The 27,425-nt window shown below is 37.5% G+C and overlaps 1 protein-coding gene across 4 annotated transcripts in view; it reads right to left on the bottom strand.

The window, feature by feature from the left end:
- The window catches only part of INTS4 (integrator complex subunit 4), a 131,453-nt gene that overhangs the window by 102,358 nt on the left and 1,670 nt on the right, over positions 1-27,425 (bottom strand). For 2 of the 4 annotated variants that reach the window (XM_049889718.1, XM_049889720.1), the window contains exons 2-4: positions 26,659-26,853; positions 22,758-22,875; positions 17,571-17,677 (exon numbers count right to left, since the gene is read on the bottom strand). In XM_049889718.1, the coding sequence (XP_049745675.1) occupies positions 17,571-17,677; positions 22,758-22,875; positions 26,659-26,853 (420 nt within the window). Of the gene's footprint in view, positions 1-11,396; positions 11,931-17,570; positions 17,678-22,757; positions 22,876-26,658; positions 26,854-27,425 lie in introns of those variants that run through there. The other 2 variants (XM_049889721.1, XM_049889719.1) reach the window with 2 other exon arrangements.

Genomic DNA, 27,425 nt, shown 5'->3' with positions numbered 1-27,425 from the left:
CTGTACTTTGCCATAGAAATAAAGAACAGAGAAAAGACCATGGGCATCCACAAATGGTTTGAGGTACAAGAAATCAAGCACTGTAACATCAAGTAAGAACAAATTTGGTATACTCAATTATCTGATGGGGTGACAGCAGTAAATACTTACTTTCTGCACTGCCTCTGCTGTTTCTGAAGCATTTCTCCTGCTTGTCCCTCACTAAGAATTTTCCACAATAAGTAAGGTAATACAAATTGAACATTTATTAAGAAGCGTTGAAAGAACAGTGTTCTGGTGTGCAGTATTTTCAGAGAATTAGTACATAATAAAATACAACTGCATTAGTTTCCTAAGGCTGCTGTAACAAATTACCACAACCTGGGTGGCTTAAAACAACAGAAATGTATTCTCTCACAGTTGTAGAGGCCAGATGTCTGAAATCAAGGTGTCAGCAGGGCCACTCTCTTTCTGAAGGTTCTAGGAAAGATCCTTCCTTACCTCTCCTAGCTTCTGGTGGCTGCCAGCAACCCGTGGCATTCCTTGGCTTATAGCTGCATCTCTGCCTCCTTTGTCACGTGGCCTTCTTCCCTGTGTCTCTGTATCTCTCCTCTAATAAGGACACCAGTCATTGAATTTAGAGCCCACCCTAATAGAATACGACTTAATCTTAGCTAATTATATGTACAAACAACTACTTTCCAAATAAGGCCACATACTGAGGTCCTGGTAGACATGAATCTTGGGGGACAACCTTCAACCCAGTGGCAATTGACACTAAAATTCTACCAAAGTGAACCTGATACACACAGCAACATGAATGAATCTCACAAAAATTATGCTGAGTGAAAAAGGCAGGTCACAACAGGATACATACTACATGATTCCATTTATATAAAGATCTAAAATAGGGAAAATTAATCTATGGTGAAACATCAGGAAAGTGGTTACCTAGGTGGGTGGGGGAGGAACTGACGACAAGGTGGCAAGAAGAAACTTTCTGGTGCTATGTAAATATTCTATTACCTTGATAAGGGTGTGGATAATACAACTGTTCACGTTTGTCAAAACTCACTAAATATTTCACATTTCACTACACGTAAATTATACCTAAAAACACTATGAACACACCGCGTGAACAACCATCAAGATATGTAAACAAAGTAGTGCGTAGAATAGCCTGTAAGGTATGTTACAATTTCTATAAAAGAAAAAAGGACATATATATATATATACACATATATATATATGTATGTGTATGTAAATATATATGCACACATGTATGTTCAGAGTCTATGTGAATTGAATAACTTTGTAGAGACACACTAGAAACTTAACAGTGGTTAATTCTAAGAAGAAAGCCATGGGACAAGGTTGAGAAGGAGACATACATGGTATGGTTTAAGTTTTGTCCCTACTATGTGAATCCATTATATTTAAAACCAAATAAATAAAAATTAACGTAAAAAAAGTCTTATCTAGTGCTGCTATAATAGAAATACCACAAGTACATGACTTTAACAAAAATAAATTTATTTTTTCATGATCTAGTAGTCCAAATTCAGGGCATCAGCTCCAGGAGAAGGCTTTCTGTCTCTGTCAGCTCTGGAGGAAGGCCCTTCTCCTCAATTTTCCCCTGGACTAGGAGCTTCTCTGCATAGAAACCCCAGGGGCCAAAGGATGAGCTCTGCTCCCAATGCTGCTTTGTTGGTGGTCCCCCCACCCCTTCACCTCTCTTTAATCTCTTGTAAGATAAAAGGTGGTAAAGGCCACACCCCAGGGAAACTCCCTTTACGTTGGATCAGGAATGAGACACGGGATAAGGGTATTACATTCCACCCTAATCCTCTTTAACATAATCTAATCTTGCCTCATTAACCTCAAGCAAAGATTAGGATTTACAACACATAGGAAAATTACATCTACCACAAAATGGAGGGTAAGCACACAATACCGGGAATCACGGCCTAACCAAGTTGACACATATTTTGGGGGGACACAATTCAATCCATGACAAAAAATTAGGCATTCCAAATTGATCTACAGATTCAACACAATCCCTATCCAAATCTCAGCTGCCTTTTTTTTTCAGATATTTATAACCTAATCCTAAAATTCATATGGGAATAAAGGGACCCAGAATAATCAAAATAATATTGAAAAAGAAAGTTGGGGGCTCACACTTACCAATTTCAAAACTTACTAGAAAACTACAGTAATATAGACAGTGTAGTAGTGGCGTAAGGACATACAGATCGACAAAATAGAATTGAGACTCCAGAAACGAACTGTTATATTTATAATCAATAGATTTTCTACAAGGGTGCCCATTCAATGGGGAAAGAATAGTTTTTTTCAATAAATAGTGCTGGGACAACTGGATGGATATCTACCTGCAAAAGAATGAAGTTAGACCTCTAATTCACATCATATATAAAAAACTCAAATGAGATCAAAGACTGAAATATGAGAACTAAAACTATAAAACTAGTATAAGAAAAAACTTGTTGCCGTCAAGTCAATTCTGACTCACAGTGACCCTACAGGACACAGTAGAACGGCCCCACAGGGTTTCGAAGACGATAATCTTTACGGAAGCAGACTGCCACATCTTTCTCTCACAGAATGACTGGTGGTTTCAAACAGCCAAGCTTCTGGTTAGCAGCTGTGCGTTTAACCACTGTGCCACCAGGGCTCCTTACTGCAAACAAACATAGGTGTAAATCTTTATGACCTTGGGTTAGGCAGTAGTTTCTTATATACGACTCCAAAAGCACAAGTAACAAAAGAAAAAAACAGATAAATCAGGTATCATACGACATTTTGTGCTTCACAGAACACTATCAGGAAAAGCAAAAGACAACCCACAGATTGAGAGAAAATACTTGCAAATCACATAAATGATAAGGGACTAGTATCCAGAATGTATAAAGAATTATTACTACTCAATTTTTTTAATGATAAAAAGACAACCCAATTTAAAAATTGGCAAAGGATCTGAACAGACATTTCTCCAAAGAAGATATACAAACAGCTAATAAGCACATGAAAAATGCTCGACATCATTAGTTATTGTGGAAATATAAATCAAAACCACAGTGACACACCACTTAACACCTACTAGGATGAATGTAACAAAAAAAGACAGACAGAAAGTGGATGTGGAAAAATTGAAGCCTTGGTACACTGCTGGTGGGAAGGTAACACAGTACAGCCCCTTTGGAAAAGCATCTGAGAGTTCCTGTTAATGAATATACCCAAGAAAACTGAATATCTACATCCATACAAAAAGTTACACATGAATATTCATAGCAGCACTACTCATAATAGCCAAAAAAGTAGAAACAATCCAAATGCCCATCTACTGATGAATCGATAAACAAAATGTGGTATACCCATATAATGAAATATTATTTTCAAAAAAAGAATAAGGTACAGATATATGATACAACATGGATAAAAACCCTGAAAACATTATGGTAAGTGAAAGAAGCTAGACACAAAGACCACCAACCGTATGATTCCATTTATGTAAGACATCCAGAATGGGCAAATCCACAGGGACAGAAAATAGACTAGCAGTTCCAAGGGACTCAGGGAGTGACTGCTAATGGGTATGGGGTTTCTTTTTGGTAATAAAAATGTTCTGGAATTAAATAGTTGTAACAGTTGCACAACTTTGTGAATATACTGAAGAACATTGAAACGTGCACTTTAAAAGGATGAATTTTAAAAATAACAGCTTTATTGAAATATAATTTACATACAATTCACCCAGCTGAAGTGTACAATTCAGTGTTTTTCAGTATATTCACAGATAGGTACAGTCATCACCAATTTTAGAACATTTGTATCACCTCAAAAAGAAACCCTCTACCCTTTAGTTATCAAACCTCTGTAGACCCATTCCTCCCTCTGCCAGTCCTAACGAACCACTAGTCAACTTTCCATAGGTTTGCCTATTCTATACGTTTTATATAAATAAAATCATATAATATGTAGTCCTTTGTGGCTGGCTTCTTCTCATTTACCATAATGTTTTCAAGGTCTATCCACGTTGTAGCATGTATCAATACTTCATTCCTTTTTATGGCTGAATAATATTTTATTGCATGTATATGCCACATTTTGATTATCTATTCATTAGTAGATGGATATTTGGCTTTTTCCAGCTTTTGATTATTATGAATAATACTGCTATAAACATTCGTGTTCAAATTTTTGTATACACATGTTTTCAGTTCTCTTGGGTAGATACTTACGGGTGGGACTGATGGGTCATATGATAAGTCTATGCTTCACATACTGAGGAAGTGTCTATTTCTCAAAGCAGCTACACCACTTTACATTCCCACAGCAATGTGCAAGGGCTCCGATTTCTTTCCATCCTCACTAACACGTGGTATGGTCAGTCTTTTTGATTACTGTGTGAAGTAGCATGTCATTGTTTTTGATTTGCATTTCTCTAATGACTGATATCAAGCATCCTTTCGTGAGTTTATTAGCCATTTGTATATTTTCTTTGGAGAAATGTCCGTTCAGATCTTTTGCCCATATTTTAATTGGGCTATTTTTTTAATTTATTTTTGGTACCAGACATAAAAGACCTACACAAAGAAAACTACACGACACTACTGCAAGAAGCCTACCAAAGTGGAAAAACATACCTTGCTCACAGATAGGAAGACTTAACATTGTAAAAGTGTCTATACTACCAAAAGCGATCTATAGATACAATGCAATTCCAATCCAAATTCCAACCACATTTTTTAATGAGATGGAGAAACAAATCACCAACTTCATATGGAAGGGAAAGAGGTCCCGGATAAGTAAAGCAATTACTGAAAAAGAAGAACAAAGTGGGAGGTCTCACACCACCTTATTTTAGAACCTATTATACCGCGATAGTAGTCAATATAGCCTGGTACTGGTACAATAACAGATACATAGACCAATGGAACAGAATTGAGAATCCAGGCATAAATCCATCCACATATGAGCAGTTGATATTTGACAAAGGCCCAAAATCAATTACATGGGGAAAAAACAGTCTCTTTAACAAATGGTGCTGGCATAACTAGATATCCAACTGCAAAAAAATGAAACAAGACCCATACCTCACACCATGCACAAAAACTAACTCAAAATGGATCAAAGACCTAAACTTAAAATCTAAAATGATACAGATCATAGAAGAAAAAATAAGGACAATGCTAGGAGCCCAAATACATGGTATGAACAGTATACAAAACATTACTAACAATGCACGAACACCAGAAAAGAAACTCGATAAAAATCAAATACTTACACTCATCCACAGACTTCACCAACAGAGGAAAAAAGATTACCTGCAGACTGGAAAAAAGATTACCTGCAGACTGGGAAAAAGTTTTTAGCTATGACATTTCTGATCAGTGTCTGATCTCTAAAATCTATAGGATAATGCAAAAACTCAACAACAAGAAGACAAATAACCCAAATAAAAAATGTGCAAATGATATGAACAGGCACTTCACTAAAGATGACACGTGGGTAGCTAACATATACATGAGGAAATGCTCACGATCATTAAATGTTAGTGAAATGCAAATCAAAACTATAAAGAGATTCCATCTCACTCCAACAAGGCTGGCATTAATCCGAAAAACACAAAATAATAAACGATGGAGAGGTTGTGGAGAGACTGGAATGCTTATACACTGCTGATGGGAATGTAAAATGGTATAACCACTTTGGAAATCGATTTGTCACTTCCTTAAAAAGCTAGAAATAGAACTACCATACAATCCAGCAATCCCATTCCTTGGAATATATCCTAGAGAAATAAGAGCCTTTACACAAACAGACATATGCACATCCATGTTCACTGCAGCACTGTTTACAATAGCAAAAAGATGGAAGCAACCAAGGCGCCCATCAACAGATGAATGGATAAAGAAATTATGGTATATTCACACAATGGACTACTATGCATCGATAAAGAACAATGATGAATCCATGAAACATTTCATAACATGGAGGAATCTGGAAGGCATTATGCTGAGTGAAATTAGTTGCAAAAGGACAAATATTGTATGAGACCACTATTATAAGAACTCAAGAAATAGTTTAAACTGAGAAGAAAATATTCTTTGATGGTTTCCAAAGTGGGGAGGGAGGGAGAAAGATGGGTATTCACCAATTAGATAGTAAACAAGAACTATTTTAGGTGAAGGGAAAGACAACACACAATACTGGAGAGGTCAGCACAACTGGACTAAACCATAAGCGAACCAGTTTCCTGAATAAACTGAACACTTCAAAGGCCAGCGTAGCAGGGGAGGGGGTTTGGGGGCCATGGTTTCAGGGGACATCTAGGTCAAGTGGCATAATAAAATCTATTAAGAAAACATTCTGCATCCCGCTTTGAAGAATGCCGTCTGGGGTCTTAAACACTAGCAAAGTGGCCATCTAAGATGAATCAATTGGTCTCAACCCACCCGGAGCAAAGAAAAATGAAGACCACCAAAGACACAAGGTAATTACAAGCCCGAGAGACAGAAAGAGCCCCATAAACCAGAGACTACATCAGCCTGAGACCAAAAGAACTAGATGGCGCCTGGCTACAACCGATGACTGACCTGACAGGAAACACAACGGAGAACCCCTGAGGGAGCAGGAGAGCAGTGAGATGCAGACCTCAAATTCTCATAAAAAGACTAGACTTAATGGTCTGACTGAGACTGGAAAGACCCTGGAGGTCATGGTCCCAGACCTTCTGTTAGCCTAAGACAGGAACCATTCCCAAAGCCAACTCTTCAGACAGGAATTGGACTAGACTTTTATAAGATAGAGAATGATACTGGTGAGGAGTGAGCTTCTTTACTCGAGTAGACACATGAGACCATGTGAGCAGCTCCCGTCTGGAAGGGAGATAAGAAGACAGAGGGGATAAGAAGCTGGCTGAATGGACACAAAAATAGGGTGTAGAGGGAAGGAGTGTGCTGTTTCATTAGGTGGAGAGCAACTAGGAGTATATAGCAAAGTGTATATAAATTTTTATATGAGAGACTGACTTGATTTGTAAACTTTCACTTAAAGCACAATAAAAATTTTAAAAAATACTATTATTGGGTTGTAAGAGTTCTTTCTATATTCTAGATACAAGTCTCTTATTAGAGATATGACTTGCAAATATTTTGTCCCATTCTGTGGGTTATCTTTTCATTTTTTTGAAACAGTCCTTTGAAGCACAAAATTTTATAATGTTGATGAAGTCCAACTCATCCACTTTTTTTCTTTTGTTGCTTATGCTTTTGGTGTCTGCCATGGATTGAACTGTGTCCCCCAAAAATGTCTGTATCAATTTGGCTGGGCCATGATTCCCAGTACTGTGTAATTGTCCACCATTTTGTCATCTGATGTGATCTTCCTATCTGTTGTAAATCCTGCCTCTAAGACGTTAATGAGGGGAGGATAGGTGACAGTTATGTTAAGGAGGCAAGACTCAATCTACTAGATTGTGCCCTGAGCCAATTCCTTTGGGATATAAAACAGAGAAGGGAGCAGAGAGACAGGGGGACCTCGTACCACCAAGAAACAAGAGCCAGGAGAATAGCACGTCCTTTGGACCTGTGGTCTCTGTGCTGGGAAGCTCCTAGTCCAGGGCAAGGTTGATGAGGACCTTTCTCCAGAGCCGACAGAGAGGAAGCCTTCTCCTGGAGCTGACGCCCTCAATTTGGACTTCTAGCCTACTAGACTGTGAGAAAATAAATTTCTCTTTGTTAAAGCCATCTACTTGTGGTATTTCTGTTATAGCAACACTAGATAACTAAGACAGTGTCACATCTAAGAATCCATTTTCAAGTCCAAGGTCATGAAGAGTTACCCCTGTGTTATCTTCTAAGAATTTTGTAGTTTTAGCTTGTACATTTAGATCTTTGATCCAGTTTGAGTTAATTTTTCTACGTGGTATGAGGCAAGGTTCCAATTTCATTCTTTTGCAGGTGAATATCCAGTTGTCCCAGAACCATTTGTTGAAAAGATTATTCTTTCCCCACTGAATGGTCTTGGTACCCTTATCGAAAATCAGGTGACCAAAGAGAACTGATTTTCTAGACCCTCTATTCTACTCTTTTGATATTATCTATCTTTATGGTAGTATCACCCTGTCTTGATTACTGGTGCTTTGCAGTAAGTTTTAAAATTGGCAAGTATGGACTGTCTTACTTTGTTCTTTTTCCAGGCTGTTTTGGCTACTCTGGGTCCCTCAAAATTGCATAAGAATTTTAGAATCAGCTTGTTGGTTTCTACAAAAAAAAATAAGAATCCAGCTGGGGTTCTGATAGGGATAGCACTGAATCTATACATTAATTTGGGAAGTATTGCCATCTTAACAATGTAAACTGTTCTGGGCCATGAACATGGGATGTTTTCTATTTAGATCTTCTTTAGTTTCTTTCAATGTTTTGCAGTTTTCAGAATGTAAGTTTTGTATTTCTTCTGTTAAATTTCTTCCTAATTTTTATTATTTTTGATGCTATTGTAAATGGACTGTTTTCTTAATTTCATTTTTGGATATTCCTTACAAGTGTGCAGAAAAAAAATTAATTTTTGTTTAATTAATCTTGTACCTTGCAACTTTGATCAACTCGTTTATTTGTTCAAGTAGTGTTTTAGTGGATTCATTAGGATTTTCTATATACGAAGTTATGTTATCTGTGAATAGAGACTGTTTTACTTCTTCCTTTCTAGTGTGGATGCTTTCATTTATTTTTCTTGCCTAATTGCACTGGATAGACCCTCTAGACAATGTTGAATAGAAGTGCAGAGATTAGACACACTTGTCTTGTTCCTGGTCTTCAGTAGGAAAAAGCATCCAGTCTTTAATCATCAAATATATTAGCTGTGGGTTTTTCACAGATGCCCTTTATTGTGTTGAGGAAGTTCCCTTGTATTAGTAGTTTGCTGAGTGTTTTTAATATAAAACGGTGTTGGATTTCATCAAATGCTTTTTCTGCATCTATTGAGATGATCATTTGTTTTTTGTTTTTATTTTATTGATATGGTGTATTAATTGATTTTCAGATGTTAAAACAATCTTGTATTACTGTGTCTATATTCATAACCAGTATTACCATATTGTTACACAAATAATGTTCACTTTCCAAGACTAAATGGCCAGCTCCAGTCTGGAGGCAGATAAGAAAGCAAAAAGGGATAGGAGCTGGTTGAATGCACAAAAGAAATGGAGGGTTGAAAGGGGGAGTGTGCTGTCACATTATAGCGATTACAACTAAGGACACATAACAATGTATGTACAAATTTTTGTATGAGAAATTAACTTGAGCTGTAAACTTTCACCTAAAGCACAATTAAAAAAAAAAAAAAAAGTGGTCCAAACACACACACAAATAACATGCGCTTTCTACACTGTTTGCCAACTACTCCTTCCCCCAGGAGGTATTTTTGGAAGTATCACTATGTCAATTATTTTTTCTTACATATTGCTGTAAAAACATTAGCATAGCACATTTACAAAAATACCTCCTGGGGGGAGAGAGAAGTTGACAAATGTAGAAGATGCACATTATTTGTGTAAAAATACAGTAGTCTATATTCTTTTCTTGTGATGTTTTTGTCTAGTTTTCATATCAGGGTAATATTGGTCTCATAGAATAGGTTGGGAAATGTTCCCTCCTCTAAATTTTGGAAGAGTTTGTGAATGACTGGCATTAATTCTTCACTAAATGTTTGGTAGGATTCACTAGTGAAGAAACCATTTGGGTCTAAGTTTTTTTGGTTTTTTTAAATTAATAATTCAATCTCTTTGTTACAGGTCTTCATATTTTCTATTTCTTTTCGAGTCAGTTTCAGTACTTTTTTTCTAGGAAAGAAATTTGTTAATTTCAACTAAGCTATCAAATTTATCAGCATATAAGTATTCATAGTATTCCTTTACAATTCTTTTTTAAATTTCTGTCAGATTAGTAGTAAAAGTTTCTCTTTCATTTCAGATGTTAGTAAATTCAGTCTTCTTTTTTTCTTGGTCAGTCTAACTAAACGTTTGTCACTTTTGTTGATCTTTTCAGCTTTTGGTTTTACTGTTTTTCTATTCTCTATTTCATTAATTTCTGCTCTAGTCCTTCCTGTTATGTCCTTCCTCTGTTTGCTTTAATTTTAGCGTGCTCTTCTTTTTTCCAGCGTCTTAAAGTTAAAGGTTAGGTTGCTGATTTGGGATCTTCCTTCTTCTTTAACACAGGTATTTACAGCTATAAATTTCCCTCCAACCACTGCTCTAGCTGCATCCCATATGTTTTGATATGTCTTTATTTACATTTATCTCAAAATATTTTCTAATTTCTTCTTTGACCTATTCATCATTTAGGAATATATTTTAAATTTCTGCGTATTTGTGAGCTTCCTAAATTTCTTTTTGTTGTTTATTTCTAATTTCATTCCATTGTGGTCAGAAAATACTTTGTATTATTTCTATCAAAAGAGTGAATTTGATCACAGGTAAATTATACCTCAATTAAAAAAAAAACTTTCAGCAGGTTGTATGACAAAATCACACATAAAAATGGCATCAGGCAATAGAAATAGTGACTGTGGCTATGAATCATAAAATAGTCTTTATTTACTTGAGTCTGCTTGTTATGGATCCGCCATTTCCAATGGTTCTAATTTTTACTCTATTAAGCATCTTTAAGAATGCAGAAGTCAGAAACTCTGCTGGCGTAGTGGTTAAGTGCTACGGCTGCTAACCAAAGGGTTGGCAGTTCGAATCCGCCAGGAGCTCCTTGAAAACTCTATGGGGCAGTTCTACTCTGTCCTATAGGGTCGCTATGAGTCGGAACCTACTCGACAGCACTAGGTTTGGTTTTTTTTTTTTTTGTTAAGAATGAAGAAAAATGTAAAATCTCAATACAATAAACCAGCCAAGGACATGAAAAGATTATTCCCAAGTAAGAAAACACAAATGATGCACAAATATGAAGCCTCATTACTAATCTTATAAAAAATAAATTTAAAAAATGTAATACCATTTTCTTCCTACCAAATTATTGGGTTTATCTTTTGTTTTCAAACACTAATATCCAATGCTGAAATGCTGCAATGAAATTAGGCACTATCACATGCAGCTGATGGGCATATAAACTGTACTACTTTTGGAAAGCAACTGGGCAAAAACTATCAAGAGCCTAAAAAGATTTTTTTAAATGCTTTCAACTAGTAATTCCACTTTGACAATATTCTGTTGTTAGTGGCTAAGGAGTCATTTACAACTCACAGCAACCCTATGTACAGCAGAACAAAACACTGCCTGGTCCTGTGCCATCCTCACAATCATTGATATGCTTGAGCCCATTGTTGCAGCCACTGTGTCAATCCATCTTGTTGAGGGTCTTCCTCTTTTTCCCTGACCCTCTACTTACCAGGCATGATGTCCTTCTCCAGAGACGGGTCCCTCCTGATAACATGTCCAAAGTATGTGAGTTTATCTCGCCATTCTTGCTTCTAATGGGCATTCTGGCTGTACTTCTTCCAAGACAGGTTTATTCTTTCTTCTGGCAGTCCGTGGTATATTTGATATTCTTTGCTAACAGCATAATTGAAAGGCATCAATTCTTCAGCCTTTCTTATTCATTGTCCAGCTTTCAAATGCATGTAACACAATTGAAAACATCATGGTTTGGGTCAGGCACACCTTGGTCCTTAAAGAGACGTCTTTGCTTTGCAACACTTTAAAGAGGTCTGTTGCAGCAGATTTGCCCAGTGCAATGCATCCTTTGATTTCCTGACTGCTACTTCCATGGGTGTTGATGGTAGAGTAAGTAAAAAGAAACCCTTGATAATTTCAATATTTTTCCCTTTATCATGATTTTGTATATTGACCCAGTTGTGAGGATTTTTGTTTTATGTAGAGGCATAATCCAAACTGAAGGCTGTGTTCTTTGATCTTCATTGGTAAGTGCTTCAAGTCCTCTTCACGTTCAGCAAGCAAAGTTGTATCATCTGCATATCACAGGTTGTTAATGAGTCTTTCTCCAATCCTGATGCTGTGTATGTCATATAATACAGCATCTCAGACTATTTGCTAGCATACAGATTAAATATTCTAGACTAATAATATTCACTACAGTATTAGTTATAATTTAAAAAACATAAAATATCCAATAAAAAATAACAGGACAATGAGTAGGTAAACTATAGTTTAAATTACAGGACAAAATACCATAAGGCCATTAAAAATTGTTTACAAAACATTTACAATATAAGGAAAATATTTATGTTAGTTATAATGTTAGTGAAAAAGCAAAATGGTATATAGAATATGATCACATTTATGTGTTAAATAAATAGCAAATAATTCCTGTACAGTAAAAAATCAGAAAAAAATAAATTGAAAGGCTTTGGATCACGAATTATATATTTTTTCTTTATAATTTTCAGTATTTTTCCAATTTTTCTGAGTATAAATATTTACAATAAAAAGTATATTTAAATCAAATTTAAGAACTTGTTACTTTAAGCATAACAACCCATTTAATAAGGCACCTCTCTTTCAAGTACTACCCTCAACAGATATATAGATTGTCTGATATGGAACACACATATACTTACTCTCTTATATACATAATCCCTAGTTTTTTCCACTGAGATTTTTAATACTGTACTTGTTAAAGTGTTTATGCTTTATTTTAGATAAATGTCCCAGGGCTTAGAAATATCTTCCTAATCCTACAAAATAAAGTTGATGTTGTTCTTAGGTGCCACTAAGTTGATTCCAACTCATGTTATGCGACCCTACGTAGCAACAGAAAAAAACACTGCCCAGTTTTGCGCCATCCTCACAATCGTTATTATGCTTGAGCTCATTGTTGCAGCCACTGTGTCAATCCATCTCATTGAGGGTCTTCTTCCTTTTCACCTACCCTCTACTTTACCAACCATGATGTCCTCCTTGAAGGACTGGTCCCTCCTGATAACATATCTAAGTATGCAAGACGAAGTCTCACCATTCTTGCTTCCAGTGAGCATTCTGGCTGTACTTCTTCCAAGACAGATTTGTTCTTTCTTCTGGCAATCCACAATATATTCAATATTCTTCGCCAACACCATAATCCAAAGGCATCAATTCTTCAAGTAGCTTGGGTCAGGTGCACCTTAGTCCTTAAAGTGATGTCTTTGCTTTTTAACACTTTAAAGAAGACTGTTACAGCAGATTTGCCAATGCAATGCGTCGTTTGATTTCTTGACTGCTGCTTCCATGGGTGTTGACTGTGGATCCAAGAAAATGAATTTCTTGATAACTTCAATCTTTTCTCCCCTTATCAGGATGTTGTTTATTGGTTGAGTTGTGAGGATTTTTGTTTTCTTTATGTTGAACTGTAGTCCATACTGAAGGCTGTAGTCTTTGATCTTCATCAGGAAATGCTTCAAGTCCTCTTTGCTTTGAGCAAGGAAGGTTATGCCATCTGCGTATCTCAGGCAGTTAGTCTTCCTCATTCCTGATGCCCCATTCTTCTTCATACAGTCCAGCTTGTAGGATTATTTGTTCAGCATACAGATTGAATATGTATGGTGAAAGCATACAACCCTAACTCACACCTTTCTTGACTTTAAACAGCGTAGTATCCCCTTGTTCTGTTCAAACTACTGCCTCATGGTCTATGTACAGGTACTTCATGAGCACAATGAAGTGTTCTGCAGTTCCCATTCTTCACAATGTTATCCATGATTTGTTATGATCCACATAGTCAAATGCCTTCGCATAGTAAATAAAACACAAGTAAACAACTTTCTAGTATTCTCTCCCTTAAGCCAGGATCCATCAGACATCCAAAAAACAAAACAAACCCACTGCCGTTGATTCCGACTCATAGCAACCCCATAGGACAGAGTAGAACTGCCCCGTAGAGTTTCCAAGGAGCACCTGGTGGATTCAAACTGCCGACCTTTTGGTTAACAGCCGTAGCACTTAACCACTATGCCAGCAGGGTTTCCAGCAATGATATTCTTTGTTCTAGGTTCTCTTCTGAATCCAGGTTGAATTTCTGGCAGTTCACCAGCGATGTACTGCTGTAAGCACTTTTGAATGATCTTCAGCAAAACTGTACTTGTATGTGATATTAATGATATTGTTCAATAATTTCCACTTTCTGCTGGGTTATCTTTCTTTGGAATGGGTACAAATATGGATCTCTTCCAGTTGGTTGGCCAGGTAACTATCTTCTAAGTTTCTTGGCATAGACCACTGAGCACCTCCAGCATTGCATCTGTTTGTTCAAACATCTTAATTGGTATTCCGTCAATTCCATTTTTTGCAAATGCCTTCAACGCAGGTTGGCCTTCTTCCTTCAGTACCATCAGTGCTTGATCATATGCTAACTCTTGAAATGGTTGAGTGTCAACCAATTCTTTTTGGTACAGTGACTCTGCGCATTTCTTCCATCTTCTTTTGATGCTTCCTGCATCATTTAATATTTTCCGGTAGAAACCTTCAACATTGCAACTTGAGGCTTGAATTTTTTCTTCAATGCTTTCAGCTTGAGAAATGCTGAGCAAGTTCTTCCCTTTTGGTTTTCTATCTCCAGGTCTTTGCATATTTCATTATAAAACTATGCTTTTCAAGTCGCCTTTTGAAATCTTCTGTTCAGCCCTTTTACTTCATCATTTCTTCCTTTCACTTTAGCTACTTGACATTCAAGAACAAGTTTTAGAGTCTCTTCTGACATTCGTTTTGGTCTTTTCTTTCTTTCCTGTCTTTTTAATAACCTCTTGCTTTCTTCATGTATGATGTCCTCAATGTCATTCCACAACTCATCTTTGGTCATTAGTGTTCAATGCATCAAATCTGTTCTTCAGATGGCCTCAAAATTTAGGTGGGATATACCCAAGGTCGTACTTTGGCTCTTGTGGACTTGTTCTACTTTTGTTCAACTTCACCTTGAACCTGCATATGAGCAATTGATAGTCTGCTCCAAAGTTGGCCCCTGGCCTTGTTCTGACTGATGATATTGAGCTTTTCCATTGTCTTTTTCCACAGATGTAGTCAATTTGATTCCTGTATTGTATCTGTGAGGCCCACACATATAAAACCAAACCAAACCCACTGCCGTCGAGTTGATTCTGACTCATAGCGACCCTACAGGACAGAGTAGAACCACCCCATAGAGTTTCTAAGGAGCGCCTGGCGGATTCAAACTGCCAACCTCTTGGTTAGCAGCTGTAGCACTTAACCACTATGCTACCAGGGTCTCCTCCACACATATAGTCACTGTTTATGTTGTTGAAAAAAGGTATTTGCAATGAAGAAGTCGTTGGTCTTGCAAAATTCTATCACACAATCGCCTGGATCATTTCTGTCAGCAAGGCCATATTTTCCAACTACCAGTCCTTCTTATTTTCAACTTTTGCATTCCAATCACTAGTAATTATCAATGCATCTTGATTGCATGTTTCATCAATTTCAGACTGCAGACGTTGGTAAAAATCTTCAATTTCATCTTTAGTGGTTGGTGCGTAAATTTGAGTAAGAGTCTTATTAACTAGTCTTCCTTGCAGGGGTATGGATATTATCTTATCACTGACAGCGTTGTACTTCAGGATAGATCTTGAAATGTTCTTTTTCACGATGAACATACCACTCCCCTTCAATTTGTCATTCCTGGCATAGTCAACCATTTGACTGTCTGATTCAAAATGGCCACTACCAGTCCATTTCAGCTCACTATTTCCTAGGATATCGATCTTCATGCATTCCATTTCACTTTAGATGACTTCTAACTTCCCTAGATTCATACTTCATACATTCCATATTCCAATTATTAACGGATATTTGCAGCTGTTTCTTCTCATTTTAAATCATGCTACAGTAGCCAATGAAGGCCCCGAAAGCTCGACTCCGCCTACGTCATTAAAGGCGACTCTACTTTGAGGAGGCAGCTCTTCCCCAGTCAACTTTTGAGTGCCTTCCAACCTGGGGGGGTCATCTTCCGGCACTATACCAAACAATGTTCCGCTGTAACGCATAAGGTCTTTGCTGGCCAATTTCTCAGAAGCAGACTGCCAGGTCCTTCTTCCTAGTCTGTCTTAGTGTGGAAGCTCCACTGAAACCTATCCTCCAAGGGTGACCCTGCTGGTATTTGAAATACCAGTGACAAAGCTTCTAGTATCACAGCCACATGCAAGCCACCACAGTACGACTAACTGATAGATACGTGGTGAATGAATATAACACTTTTCCACAATTCAAACGTACTTGTCTTTTTATAATCTGAAAATAAAATTATGAAAAAAGATCAAAAGTAAAATCAATCCTAGAAGTTCTAGGGGCTACTATTATGCAAAAAAGGTGGCTAATTCAAAGCTCCAAATTAAAGCAAAAGATGCAATTCATGTGCCATGTATTTCTTTTATAATCATAAAAAATAGACTTTAAAAATTTGTTCTACAGAGTTGTTTTTGTTTATTTGGCCTATGTGATCATTAAAGTTGCATGTCAGCTTGGCTGGGACATGATTTTCGGTGGTTTGCCAGCTATGATGTTGTCTAGCAGTCATATAATGATGTAATCAGTTCCATGATGAGATCTGATAAAATGTGACCACTCCTGTGATAGGCTCTGCTGTGAGTAGCTAAGCAGTTGAAAGTGTATGTGCCTTGCATCTAATATAGGTAGACTTTATGGCAAGGCTTGTGGGTTCTTGCTCACTCTGGATCCTGCAGCTGGCACCTGTTCCTCTGACTTCTGGTTCTTGGAACTTGAGCTAGCAGCTTACCCACCAATTTTGGAATTCACCATCCTCCATAGCCTATGAGCAAGAGGCTTGCTGCATGACCTGCTGATCTTGGGTTCACCAGCCCATGCAACTATGTGAGTCAGGAGAAGCCTCCAGCCTGACCCATGATCTTGGAACTTTCCAGCCTCTACAACTTCGTGAGCCATTTCCTTGATATAAATATCTCTCTCTGTATACACTTCTTTACTTCACTCTATACACATACTGCTGTTTTACGTAGGGTCACTAGGAGTCAAAATCGACTCAATAGCAACAGGTTTATGCTTCACTGGTTTTGCTTCTCTAGAAAACCCAGCCTAAGACAGTCTGTTTATTAAAGCAACACAGCTTAGTAAAAAGAACATGCACTGTAAGTCAGGGAGACCAGAGTTTATACAACTTCCTGGCTGTGAAAACTTAGCCAAGTTAAGTGTCATAAATCTCAGTATCTACCTTTGTAAAACAGAGATAACAGTACTTACTTAAAAGACTATGAAGACCAAATGAAAAACTGAATGTAAAGCACCACATTAAGCAGAGGGCATATATTAGGTACAACATACATGGTAGCCACTACAATTATCTTCATTTCATTTGGGAGAATGAGGAAGTTCATTTTCTAACAAGTTACTTATCTTTATTCCTAATCTACCAAGAAACGTAAAGATGGGGAAGCTCTTGAGACCATTAAGAGTTCTTAACAGTCCCTCAGTATAGATATCGGATGACTTTGACCAGATGTAAAACAGATCTTACAGCTCACATCACCTCTCCAGATAATGTTCAAGAAAGAAACACCCCTGTGTCTAACCATTACAGTCTTACCTTGCAGGCTACATCAACTAATCGCATCTGAATAGCTTGATTCTCTGGGAGTTTAGTACCAATTGCAAGCAAAGTGTCCAGCAGTTGAGCTAGGACTTGATGAGACTCTAGAAAGGAAGATGGAAAGTTGGGTTGTAGAATTTCAAAAGGAGACCACTATATTAGCTAAATTTACCTGGGTTAAAGCATGTTGATTTTTGTCAGTTGGGTCCTACTGTTTGATCCTTAACCTCCTCAACTAAACACTAAGTTCCTAGAGGGATCATATCTAAAAATTTGAGTCCTCCACAAGATTGAGCATAGTCCTATACAGGCAGGAGGTACTCTAAAAATGTTCCCTGCTCGATTGATTCAAGAGCTTTTCATTGTTTTCAAGATTAAGTCCAAAATCCTTAGCAGGTATATATGTACATACGTATGTACATACACACATACATATACATACATGGCACTCCATGCTATCTAGTCCTGTCTACCTCTCCAGCCTCATCTCTGTTAAGTCTCCTCTAGCAGCCTTTTTTCCCAACTATTTATGATTACATGTCTTCCTTTGCTCGGCTAACTTCTCTACCTGGAATGCTTTCCCCCACACCTGACTCCATCCTCAACCCCACCCCCAGTAAACACCTATTAATCCTTTTAGAGTCAATTGAAGTGTCACCTACTCTAAGAAGCTTTTCCTAATCCCCAAGTAGATTTGACCATTTCCTCCATGCTTCCACTGAACCCTCTACATCAGCTATAACCCGTTTAAAGATCCTTGAGGGTAAGAACTGTGTTTTATTCACCTTTGTATTCTCAAACTCCAGCAGTACTCATTTTATGCTCAACAAATGTTTAATAAATGGGCAAAGAGCCAAATCCAAATAATCCTATAGCAATCTCTTTAGCCACATTCTCTTCTGTGTCTAAATTCTCTTATTTGTCCCATTGTAATGCTTTCTAATGCTGGTGGTATGTAAGAGGATTTTAAGTGGCAATCAAATAATCATTTTTAATATTATTAATGATGGATATATTTTAATGTACATAGTAAAAATACCGCAGTTACCTTCTATTGACATCACGTAACACTAATTTTTCTCCTATATTACTAATATAAAGATCCTCTTTAAATTTACTTAACTGAAAGTATTAGTCCCTTAAAAAAACATTAAGCTATAGCATAGGGATGAAGCGAATATGGCAAAAACTGCGTACATGATACATTAATGACTAGAAGCACTGGTTAAATCATTTCTCAGTGAGACTTCCAATAAACATAGTAGATTGAACACATCTGTTTATCTTTGTTCCATGCTAAAACCTCATTAATATAAGAGCAAAGGAATTAAAAAGGTACGAACCTACAAAGAAACAGGAGAAAAAAAATGGATAGATGAAAAAAGTCAACAAATTTTTAGGTGATGGAAAGGAGATGGAAACCCTGGTGGTGTAGTGGTTAAGTGCTACAGCTACTAACCAAAGAGTCGGCAGTTTGAATCCGCCAGGCGCTCCTTGGAAACTCTATGGGGCAGTTCTACTCTGTCCTATAGGGTCGCTATGAGTTGGAATCGACTCGACAGCACTGGGTTTGGTTTTGGTTTGGAAATGCCTACTGAGCAAGAGGAAACCCTGGTGGCATAGTGGTTAAGAGCTACAACTGCTAACCAAAAGGTCGGCAGTTCAAATCCACCAGGTGCTCCTTGGAAACTCTACAGGGCAGTTCTACTCTGTCCTATAGGGTCGCTACGATTTGGAATTGTCTCAACCGCAACGGGTTTGAGTTTTTTCTTTTTTTTTTTAACTGAGTAAGATGTCAATCGATGTGAAGGGCATGCATTCTAGCCATAACATCCAGAAAGGCTCAGGAATGGAGACACAAAGAAAACAGGGATGAGGCAAGGATTGGTTTGAAGTCTCTAAAAGAAGCAGTTAAGCCCTTGGGCCCTTCCCTATCCTTCACAGTCAAGTGACCACTGAAACAGGAGGTCTGTTCTGTACAGAAATCAAAGCAGAAATGATCCAATTTTGGGAATACCAGGTGAGGACAGGGAGGAGATACAGTGAAGAAGAGGGAATTAAGAGGAAGTTGACATGAATAATGAAATACCCCTTCATCTCCCAGCACCCTTTGGCTGCTTTGGCTACAAGAACACTGGCAGTCAGGCATTTCTGTCTCTTGCTAGTAGGAGATTCATGACCTGTGACCTAGAAAAACTGATGCACCCCAAGGAAAAACACAAAACATAATAACATTTAAAAGTCCACTAAAGACATGGCCCAGCCCCCATCATATCCCAGAGTGGAGGCAACCAGCTGATAAGCCCCATCCATGCACACGGAACTACCAATCAGCTTTTTAGTGCCTCATCTTCAATTTAAATGCAAGGCCAAGGATCATCGATAAAAATCTCCAACATGAAAGAAGCCAAAAACAAATAAACAAACAGAAAAGAAGATACTTAAAAGAAATAGAAGGGAAGTGAAGAAATCTCCAGTACCACAAAAAAAAAAAAACAAACCTGTTACTACTGAGTCGATTCCAAATCATAGCAACTAGATAGGACAGAGTAGAACTGTCCCACTGGGTTTCCAGGGAATGGCTGGTAGATTCAAACTGCAGACCTTCTGTTTAGCAACCGGGCTCTTAGCCACTGTGCCACATACCACCCTATAATTTTTAACTTTAGAAGGATGAGTCAACATAACGTCCATAAAAAGCTAGCTAAACCTTTAACTCTTGCCTCTGAGAAATCACAAATCTCAATCTTAAACCCTAATCTCTCTCCTGAGTTCCAGATCTACATTACAGTCACAGGCTGGACATCTCCACACACGCAACATCTCTTCCCTACACCACCGAGCTCATCAAACCAAATTCCTCAAAGCGGCCAAGTTATCGTTCTAAAACGAGACTTTACTCAAAAAAAAAAACTTTACATGGTTCTCATCACCTACAAAATAACATTCAAACTCTCAGCTCTCAAGACCACCTAGCCTTTAGTCCCAAAACATTTTACCCTTTTTCCCCCTTCAACTCCCCACCACCTACTGCTAATCTCTCATGAAATCATATAGTTCTTCAAATATCTCTTGTACTTTCCCAGTTCCTTACCCTTTATAATGTTTCTTCTCTTTGCCATTACCCTTCGCCATCTCTGACTTTTCAGATCCACCTCTTCACTAAGCCTCTCCGGATCTCACCCGTCAGCACTGATCTCACCATCGCCTTTGCTCCCACAGCTTTCCTTTTATACCACCTCTAAAACACACTTTGTGTTATCATTAGTGGTGTTTATGTACATACCGGAGAAGCAGATATACATAATACCCTAAAAGTGCCTAGCCCAGTGCATGCCAAGGAGTTATGGCACACATACCAGAAACAAAAACCAACCCACTGCTTCTAAGTTGATTTCAACTCATAATGACCCTAGAGGACAGAGTAGAACTGCCTCACAGGGTTTCCAAGGCTGTGATCTTTACAGAAGCAGATTGCCACATCTTTTCCTATCTGCCAAATTAAAAATAAAACATCTCTGGCCCACAGGGAGTGGACCACACTTTTGAAACTGAAAGTACACACAAGAGTGGTAATCAGGAGACTCTTATTCTTAGTTTGGTCCCGCCAAAAACACTGAGTGACTTTAGCACTTTACCTCACCAGAGTTCATTTTCCTCAGCTACGAAATAAAAGAGTCGAACTAAATGATCTCTATGGTCCCTTCCAGGTCTATCTTCTATAAACCTAGGTGGGCCAGGAACTTGAAATCAAGAAGAAACCTCAATCAGATCTTAGAGACAAACCAGAAAAAAACCAAGCCCGTTGCTGCTGAGTCAATTCCAACTCATAGCAACCCTACAGGACAGAGTAGAACTGCCCCGTAGAGTTTCCAAGGAGCGCCTGGTGGATCTGAACTGCTAACCCTTGGGTTAGCAGCTGTAGCACTTAACCACTATGCCACCAGGGTTTCCTAAATAGCCATATTTGTTTAAATAGCTATACTCCAAAATGAAATAAAACTATTCTTTGAAACTACAACTAATTCTGTCAAATAAACAGAACCGTAATATTTTCAGAAATTGCAACAAAGGGTTTCTTTTTTAAAATTCTAAAACAAATATTAAGGCTACTGAGGCACTAACTCTATAACAGAATCATGTACATAATTAAAACCAGACAGCTAATCCAAAAAAAAAGATGAAGTAGTTTTCAGTTTCACTTAACCACTGAGAATACATTTCAGTGGGCATTAACAAGGAATGAATAGAAAAAGAAATAACATGTCACATATAAGATCCAAGTGACATCACTTCTATGGGCTCTAAACTGTGAGGGATCACGTGACCAAGACAACACCTCTCATAGTGTCTAAGCTAGGGTGGCACAGTGAACAAACCATCAACGCCAACACACTTAGGTATAAATCCCAACTCTGCTACACACTAAGTAATGTTTTTTTTTAAACTACATAATCTTGAACAAGTTAATTAACTTCTCTAGTTTTTCTACTTGTAAAATAGGGACAATAATATCTATCTTACATCATAGTTAAACTACTTAAGTACCTAGTACTTGGTACAAACCACAATAAAAAAAAAAAAAACCGTGGCCATCGAGTCAATTCTAACTCAGTGACCCTATGGGACAGTGTAAAACTGCCCCGTAGAGTCTCCAAGGCTGTAAATCTTTACAGAAGCAGACACAACGTCTTTCTCCCACAAAGAGGCTGGTGGGTTCAAACCACTGACCTTTGGGTTAGTACCTGAACACTTCAGTTAATAAATAATAGTTATTATAAGAAAGGACGTGAGCCCTGGTGGTGCAGTGGTTAAAGTGCTTGGCTGCTAACTGAAAGGCTGGCGGTTTGAACCCACCAGCCTCTCCATAGAAGAATGATGTGGCAATCTGCTTCCATAAAGATTACAGCCTTGGAAACCCTATGGGGCAGTTCTACTCTGACCTATATGGTTGCTATGCGTAGAAACTGACTCAATAGCAATGGGTTTGGCGTGGTTTTATTGTAAAACATAACTACATTTTTAACTTTAATGCAAATACATGCACACGGTTTTAATAACGTATCCTCAAATTCCTTTTCAGTGACAACCAATACAACAAAAATTTGCCATAGTCTAAAATTTTTTACAAAAGCAACTAAAGATTTTCTGCTCTGACTACATAGCCTTTAAATTGCAACTTACTTTCGTTCTGCAGGATGTTAATGGCGTCATCCATAATGCAGTCTGGTGAAAATCCTGAGGTCTTTGATAATAAACCCAATAGTGATGCAATTTTCAGTCTCACAGATGCATCATTTTCCTGGAACAAAAGAAGCAATCGTTACCTTGATGCTCTACTTTCGGCTAAACAACAAACAGGAAACTAACCTCCCAAAGAGATTCAATGATCCAAGTATGTAAGCCTTCATTTCTGAAAACTTTCTGTACTTCCAGGGAAAGAGCTCTTCTCAATCAGTATGTTATACACAAATACTGAAAAGTGGAGTTTTTTTTTTTATGCCTTTCTGGTATTGTTAACTTCTAATCAGAAATGTGTTTTCGGGGATTAAAAGTAATTTACCAGTGCTAAGATTTTTTTAAGATTAGGTAAACACATTCCTACACCAAAGACAAAATTACTCAAAAGTATGCTCAAAGGAAAAACCGGTTGCCATCAAGTCGATTGCAACTCACAATGACCCTATAGGACAGAGTAAAACTGCTCCATACGGTTTCCAAGGAGCAACTGGTGGATTAGAACTGCCAACCTTTTGGTTAGCAGCCATAGCTCTTAATCACTGCACCACCAGGGTGCTCAAAGGCAGAAGTGCATTTCAAATATGACCAATTCCCCATCTGTCATCTATATTTTCTAAGGAGGTGACTGGCACAATAAGGAGGCCTGAAGGAGGGGAAGGGACAATAGATACGGGGTCAGAGGATCTAGAATTCTGGCAAGCCTACGCCACTTACTATGTACATAACCTCGGCAAAGTTATTTATTTGAGAAATTAACCTTGAGCTATGAGATGCAGCAGAAAGAAAAAGGACTTTGAAATTAGCCAGATCTAGGTGTGCAGCTCATATTTACTATGTAACAGCTCTACGCCTTAAACGGGCTAATTAACCTCTCTGAGCCTCATCTCTGAAATGGGAATAACACCAACTTCAGAGGGATACTGAGAAAACAACTGGCACAGAAATGGGCACATAATGGGCAGTCAAGTATTAGTGTCTCTCTTCCTTTCTCTCCCTTAAGCATCCATTCTTTCACGTGAAAGGAGGAAGTAAAACTATCTCCATTTGAAGATGACATGATCCTATATTAAGAAAGTCCAAAAAAATCCACAAGGAAGCTACTAGAAATAATAGAAGAATTGAGCACAGGCACAGGGTACAAGGTCGACGACCAAAAATCAGGTGTGTTTCTTTACAACAGCAATGAACAATCAAAAAGACAATTAAGAAAACAATTGCATTTATAATAGCAGCTAAAACAATATCTAGAAATAAATTTAACGACGGAGATGAAAGACTTGTACACTGAAAACTATAAAATATTGTTGAAAGAAATTTTAAAAGGCCTAAATAAACAGAAAGATATCCCATGTTCATGGATGGAAGACTTAACATTAAGATGTCAGTACTACCCAAAGCAATCTACAGATTGAACACAATCCCTACCAAAATCTCAACAGCTTGTTTTGCAAAAATGGAAAAGGTGATCCTCAAATTCACATCAAATTGCAAGGGCCAAAAAGCCAAACAATACTGGAAAAGAACAAAGTTGGATGACTCACACATCCTGATTTCAATACCTACACAAAGATACAATAACTAAAACGGTGTGATACTAGCATAAAGACAGACACATAGACCAATGTAATAGAATTGAGTCCAGAAATAAACCCATACATCTAGGGCCAACTGATTTTGGACAAGGTGTCAAGTCCATTCAATGGGGAAAGAACGGTCTCTCCAACAAATGATGCCAGAACAACTGGACTTCCACATGCAATAGAATGAATTTGAATCCTTATCTTATACCATGTGCAAAAATTAACTCAAAACGGGTTAATGATTAATATAAGCACTAAACCCATAATATTCTTAGAAGAAAACAAAAAGGTAAATTTTCATGACCTTGGATTTGGCCATGGTTGCCTAGATATGACACCAAAATCATCAGCAACAAAATAAAAAATAAACTGGACTTATCTAAATTTAAAATTTTTGTGCATCAAAAGGCTTTATCAACAAAGTAAAGTGACAACCTACAGAATGGGAGAAAATATTTGAAAGCCACATAGCTGATAAGGGGTTGAGTACCAGAATACATAAAGAACTCCTATAACTCAACCACAAAAAGACCAAAAAAAAAAAAAAAACCACACACACACAATTTAAAATTGGGCAAAGGACCTGATAAACATTTCTCCAAGGAAGAAAGACAAATGGCTAATAAGCACATGAAAAGATACTCAAAGTCATAAGTCATCAGGGAAATGCAAATGAAAACCACAATGAGATTCCACTTTACATTGACTAGGATGGCTATATCAGAAAAATAACAAGTGCTGGCAAGGATGTGTAGAAATTAGAACCTTTATGCACGCTGGTGGGACTATAAAATGTAGAAAAGCTTGGCAATTTCTCAAAAAGTTAAACAGAATTACTATATGACCCACCATGTCCATACCCAGTTATATACCAAAGAGAACTGAAAACAGATACTGAAACCCTTGTACACAAATGTTCATAGCATTATTATTTACAATACCCAAAAGGTGGAAACAACCCAATGTCCTTCAACAGATGATGAATAAACAAATGGTGGTATATGCATACAACAGAATATTATTCAACCATAAAAAATGAATAAAGTACAGATACATACTATAACTGGGAGCAACCTCGAAAACATTATGCTAAGTGAAAGAAATCAGAAACAAAAGGTCACATATTAGATATGAAACATCCAGAATAGCTAAGTCCACAGAGACAAAGCAGATTGGTGTTTTCCAGCAGCTGGTAGAGGAGAAAATGAGAAGTGATTGCTTAATGGGTAAGGGGTTTTCTTTTGGGGTGATGAAAATGTTTTAAAACTTTATCCAGGTGGTGGTTGTGTAAGATTATAAATGTACTAAATGCCACTGAATTGTATCCTTTAAATGGTTAATTTTATGTTGTGTGAATTTCATCTCAATACAAGTATCTGGGAAAAACTAAAGAAATCTGAAAATGGACTAACATTAAGGAATTAGTTTTGTCAGATGTAGTCATGTGGTTATTTAAAAAAGAAAAAAAAAAAGATGTCCTTTTTTTAGAGCTATTTACTAAACTTTTTAGCAGAATATGATACCTTAAAAAACTTCAGGAAAACAAATAGATGGAGCAGATTTGGCAAAATAGTAATAACTTTAAAATCTCTGGGATGGGTATTTGAGAGTTCATTATACCATTTTCTCCCCTTTTCTGTAAGTTTAAAATTTTTCATACTAAGGTTTAAAAATTTAATCTGTGATTCAAAAATCTGAAAATGATTTTTTCTTTTACTTCAGATCTCACTATACAAACTAATAAACATATTTTGTGATTAAACTATTTCCACATTTAATCATGCTTGAGTTGATATTTTACCTAACCCATTAAGATACCTGGAAAAAAGAATGCCAAGTTATTTAAAAAAAGTGGGGGGAGAGCAAGGCTGAAAGCTACTGTAATTACTACAATGAAGTCCTGAATCAGGGTGGTAACAGCAGGGGTGATGATGAGGGAACTACATTACAGAGCTGAGTCTGGTTGTGGAAGGGTCATGGTACATGTCAAATCCTCCTTTGTGCACCTACTGCACTCTGTATGTATTGGGCTGACAGTACCCACAACAGTTTGATGCAGTATCATTTACCACCTGGTAGACTCTAAGCCTCCGAGGACAGGATGTGGATCTTTTTTACTTATGTAATCATAGTGTCTAGCACATGGAAGGCACTAAGTAAACGACTGCTAAATGAACACCTTCTTTATTTTGCAATATTAACTCATTCCACAGATATGATACATCTCTCATATATACCCCCATAGGTCTTCAAGCTCTCCTTACCTTGTAATAATGTTCCAAGAGAATCCTGACTACTCCCTCCACACTTTCTGCTTCAACGGGCTTCCTGGCAAACTGGAGTAGGTACTGCAAAGCATCTGCTGGGGAAGTAGCCTTACACAGATCTATGTGGAGTGCTGCAGATTTACTTGGTTTTGTTAGTCGGAGTTTCTTGGCAGCAATTTCTTCTTGCTGTTGCTGTAAAGAAGAAGGGAAGATAAGACATGAAGACCTAACTGAAAACACAGATCAGAATCAACTTGATTTGGGTTTGGTTTTACTGTACATACGCATAATAAACACAAGATACATATCACTTCTCTCTCCTCACAGCAGAGAAAAAAGAACAGAAAGGCTAAGATCTCATTTCATCACTAAACCACTCATGCAGATTAAAGTGAAAAACTGCTTGCTTTAAAACCCTTATCCATTCCCAGCTTATTCTACACAAATCCAGTCTTTAGTGTTATCTCGGCTGCAGTTAAGACAAAACTTGGGGAAGATTTTTCCCTAAGAAACTATCTAATGGGGAGGACGAACTGATATCATTCAGATATCAATAATAACGTTTTAGTGAGCCAGGCCCTGTGGTCCATTCAGGTGACAAAGATGAACCCAGATGTCATCTCTGCCATCAAGGAGCCCAGAATGCTGGGAGTATACACACTGGTCACTGCAGTACTGAGCAATAAGTACAAATAGATAAGTGCAATAGAGTCCTATAGAAGCAGAAGAAAAAGACTAAAACTATCACTAAAGTTTCCATTGGA

This window comes from Elephas maximus, chromosome 7 (assembly GCF_024166365.1).
Source record: "Elephas maximus indicus isolate mEleMax1 chromosome 7, mEleMax1 primary haplotype, whole genome shotgun sequence".
Classification (NCBI taxonomy): domain Eukaryota; kingdom Metazoa; phylum Chordata; class Mammalia; order Proboscidea; family Elephantidae; genus Elephas; species Elephas maximus.
This window is presented reverse-complemented; position numbering and strand designations above follow the sequence as displayed.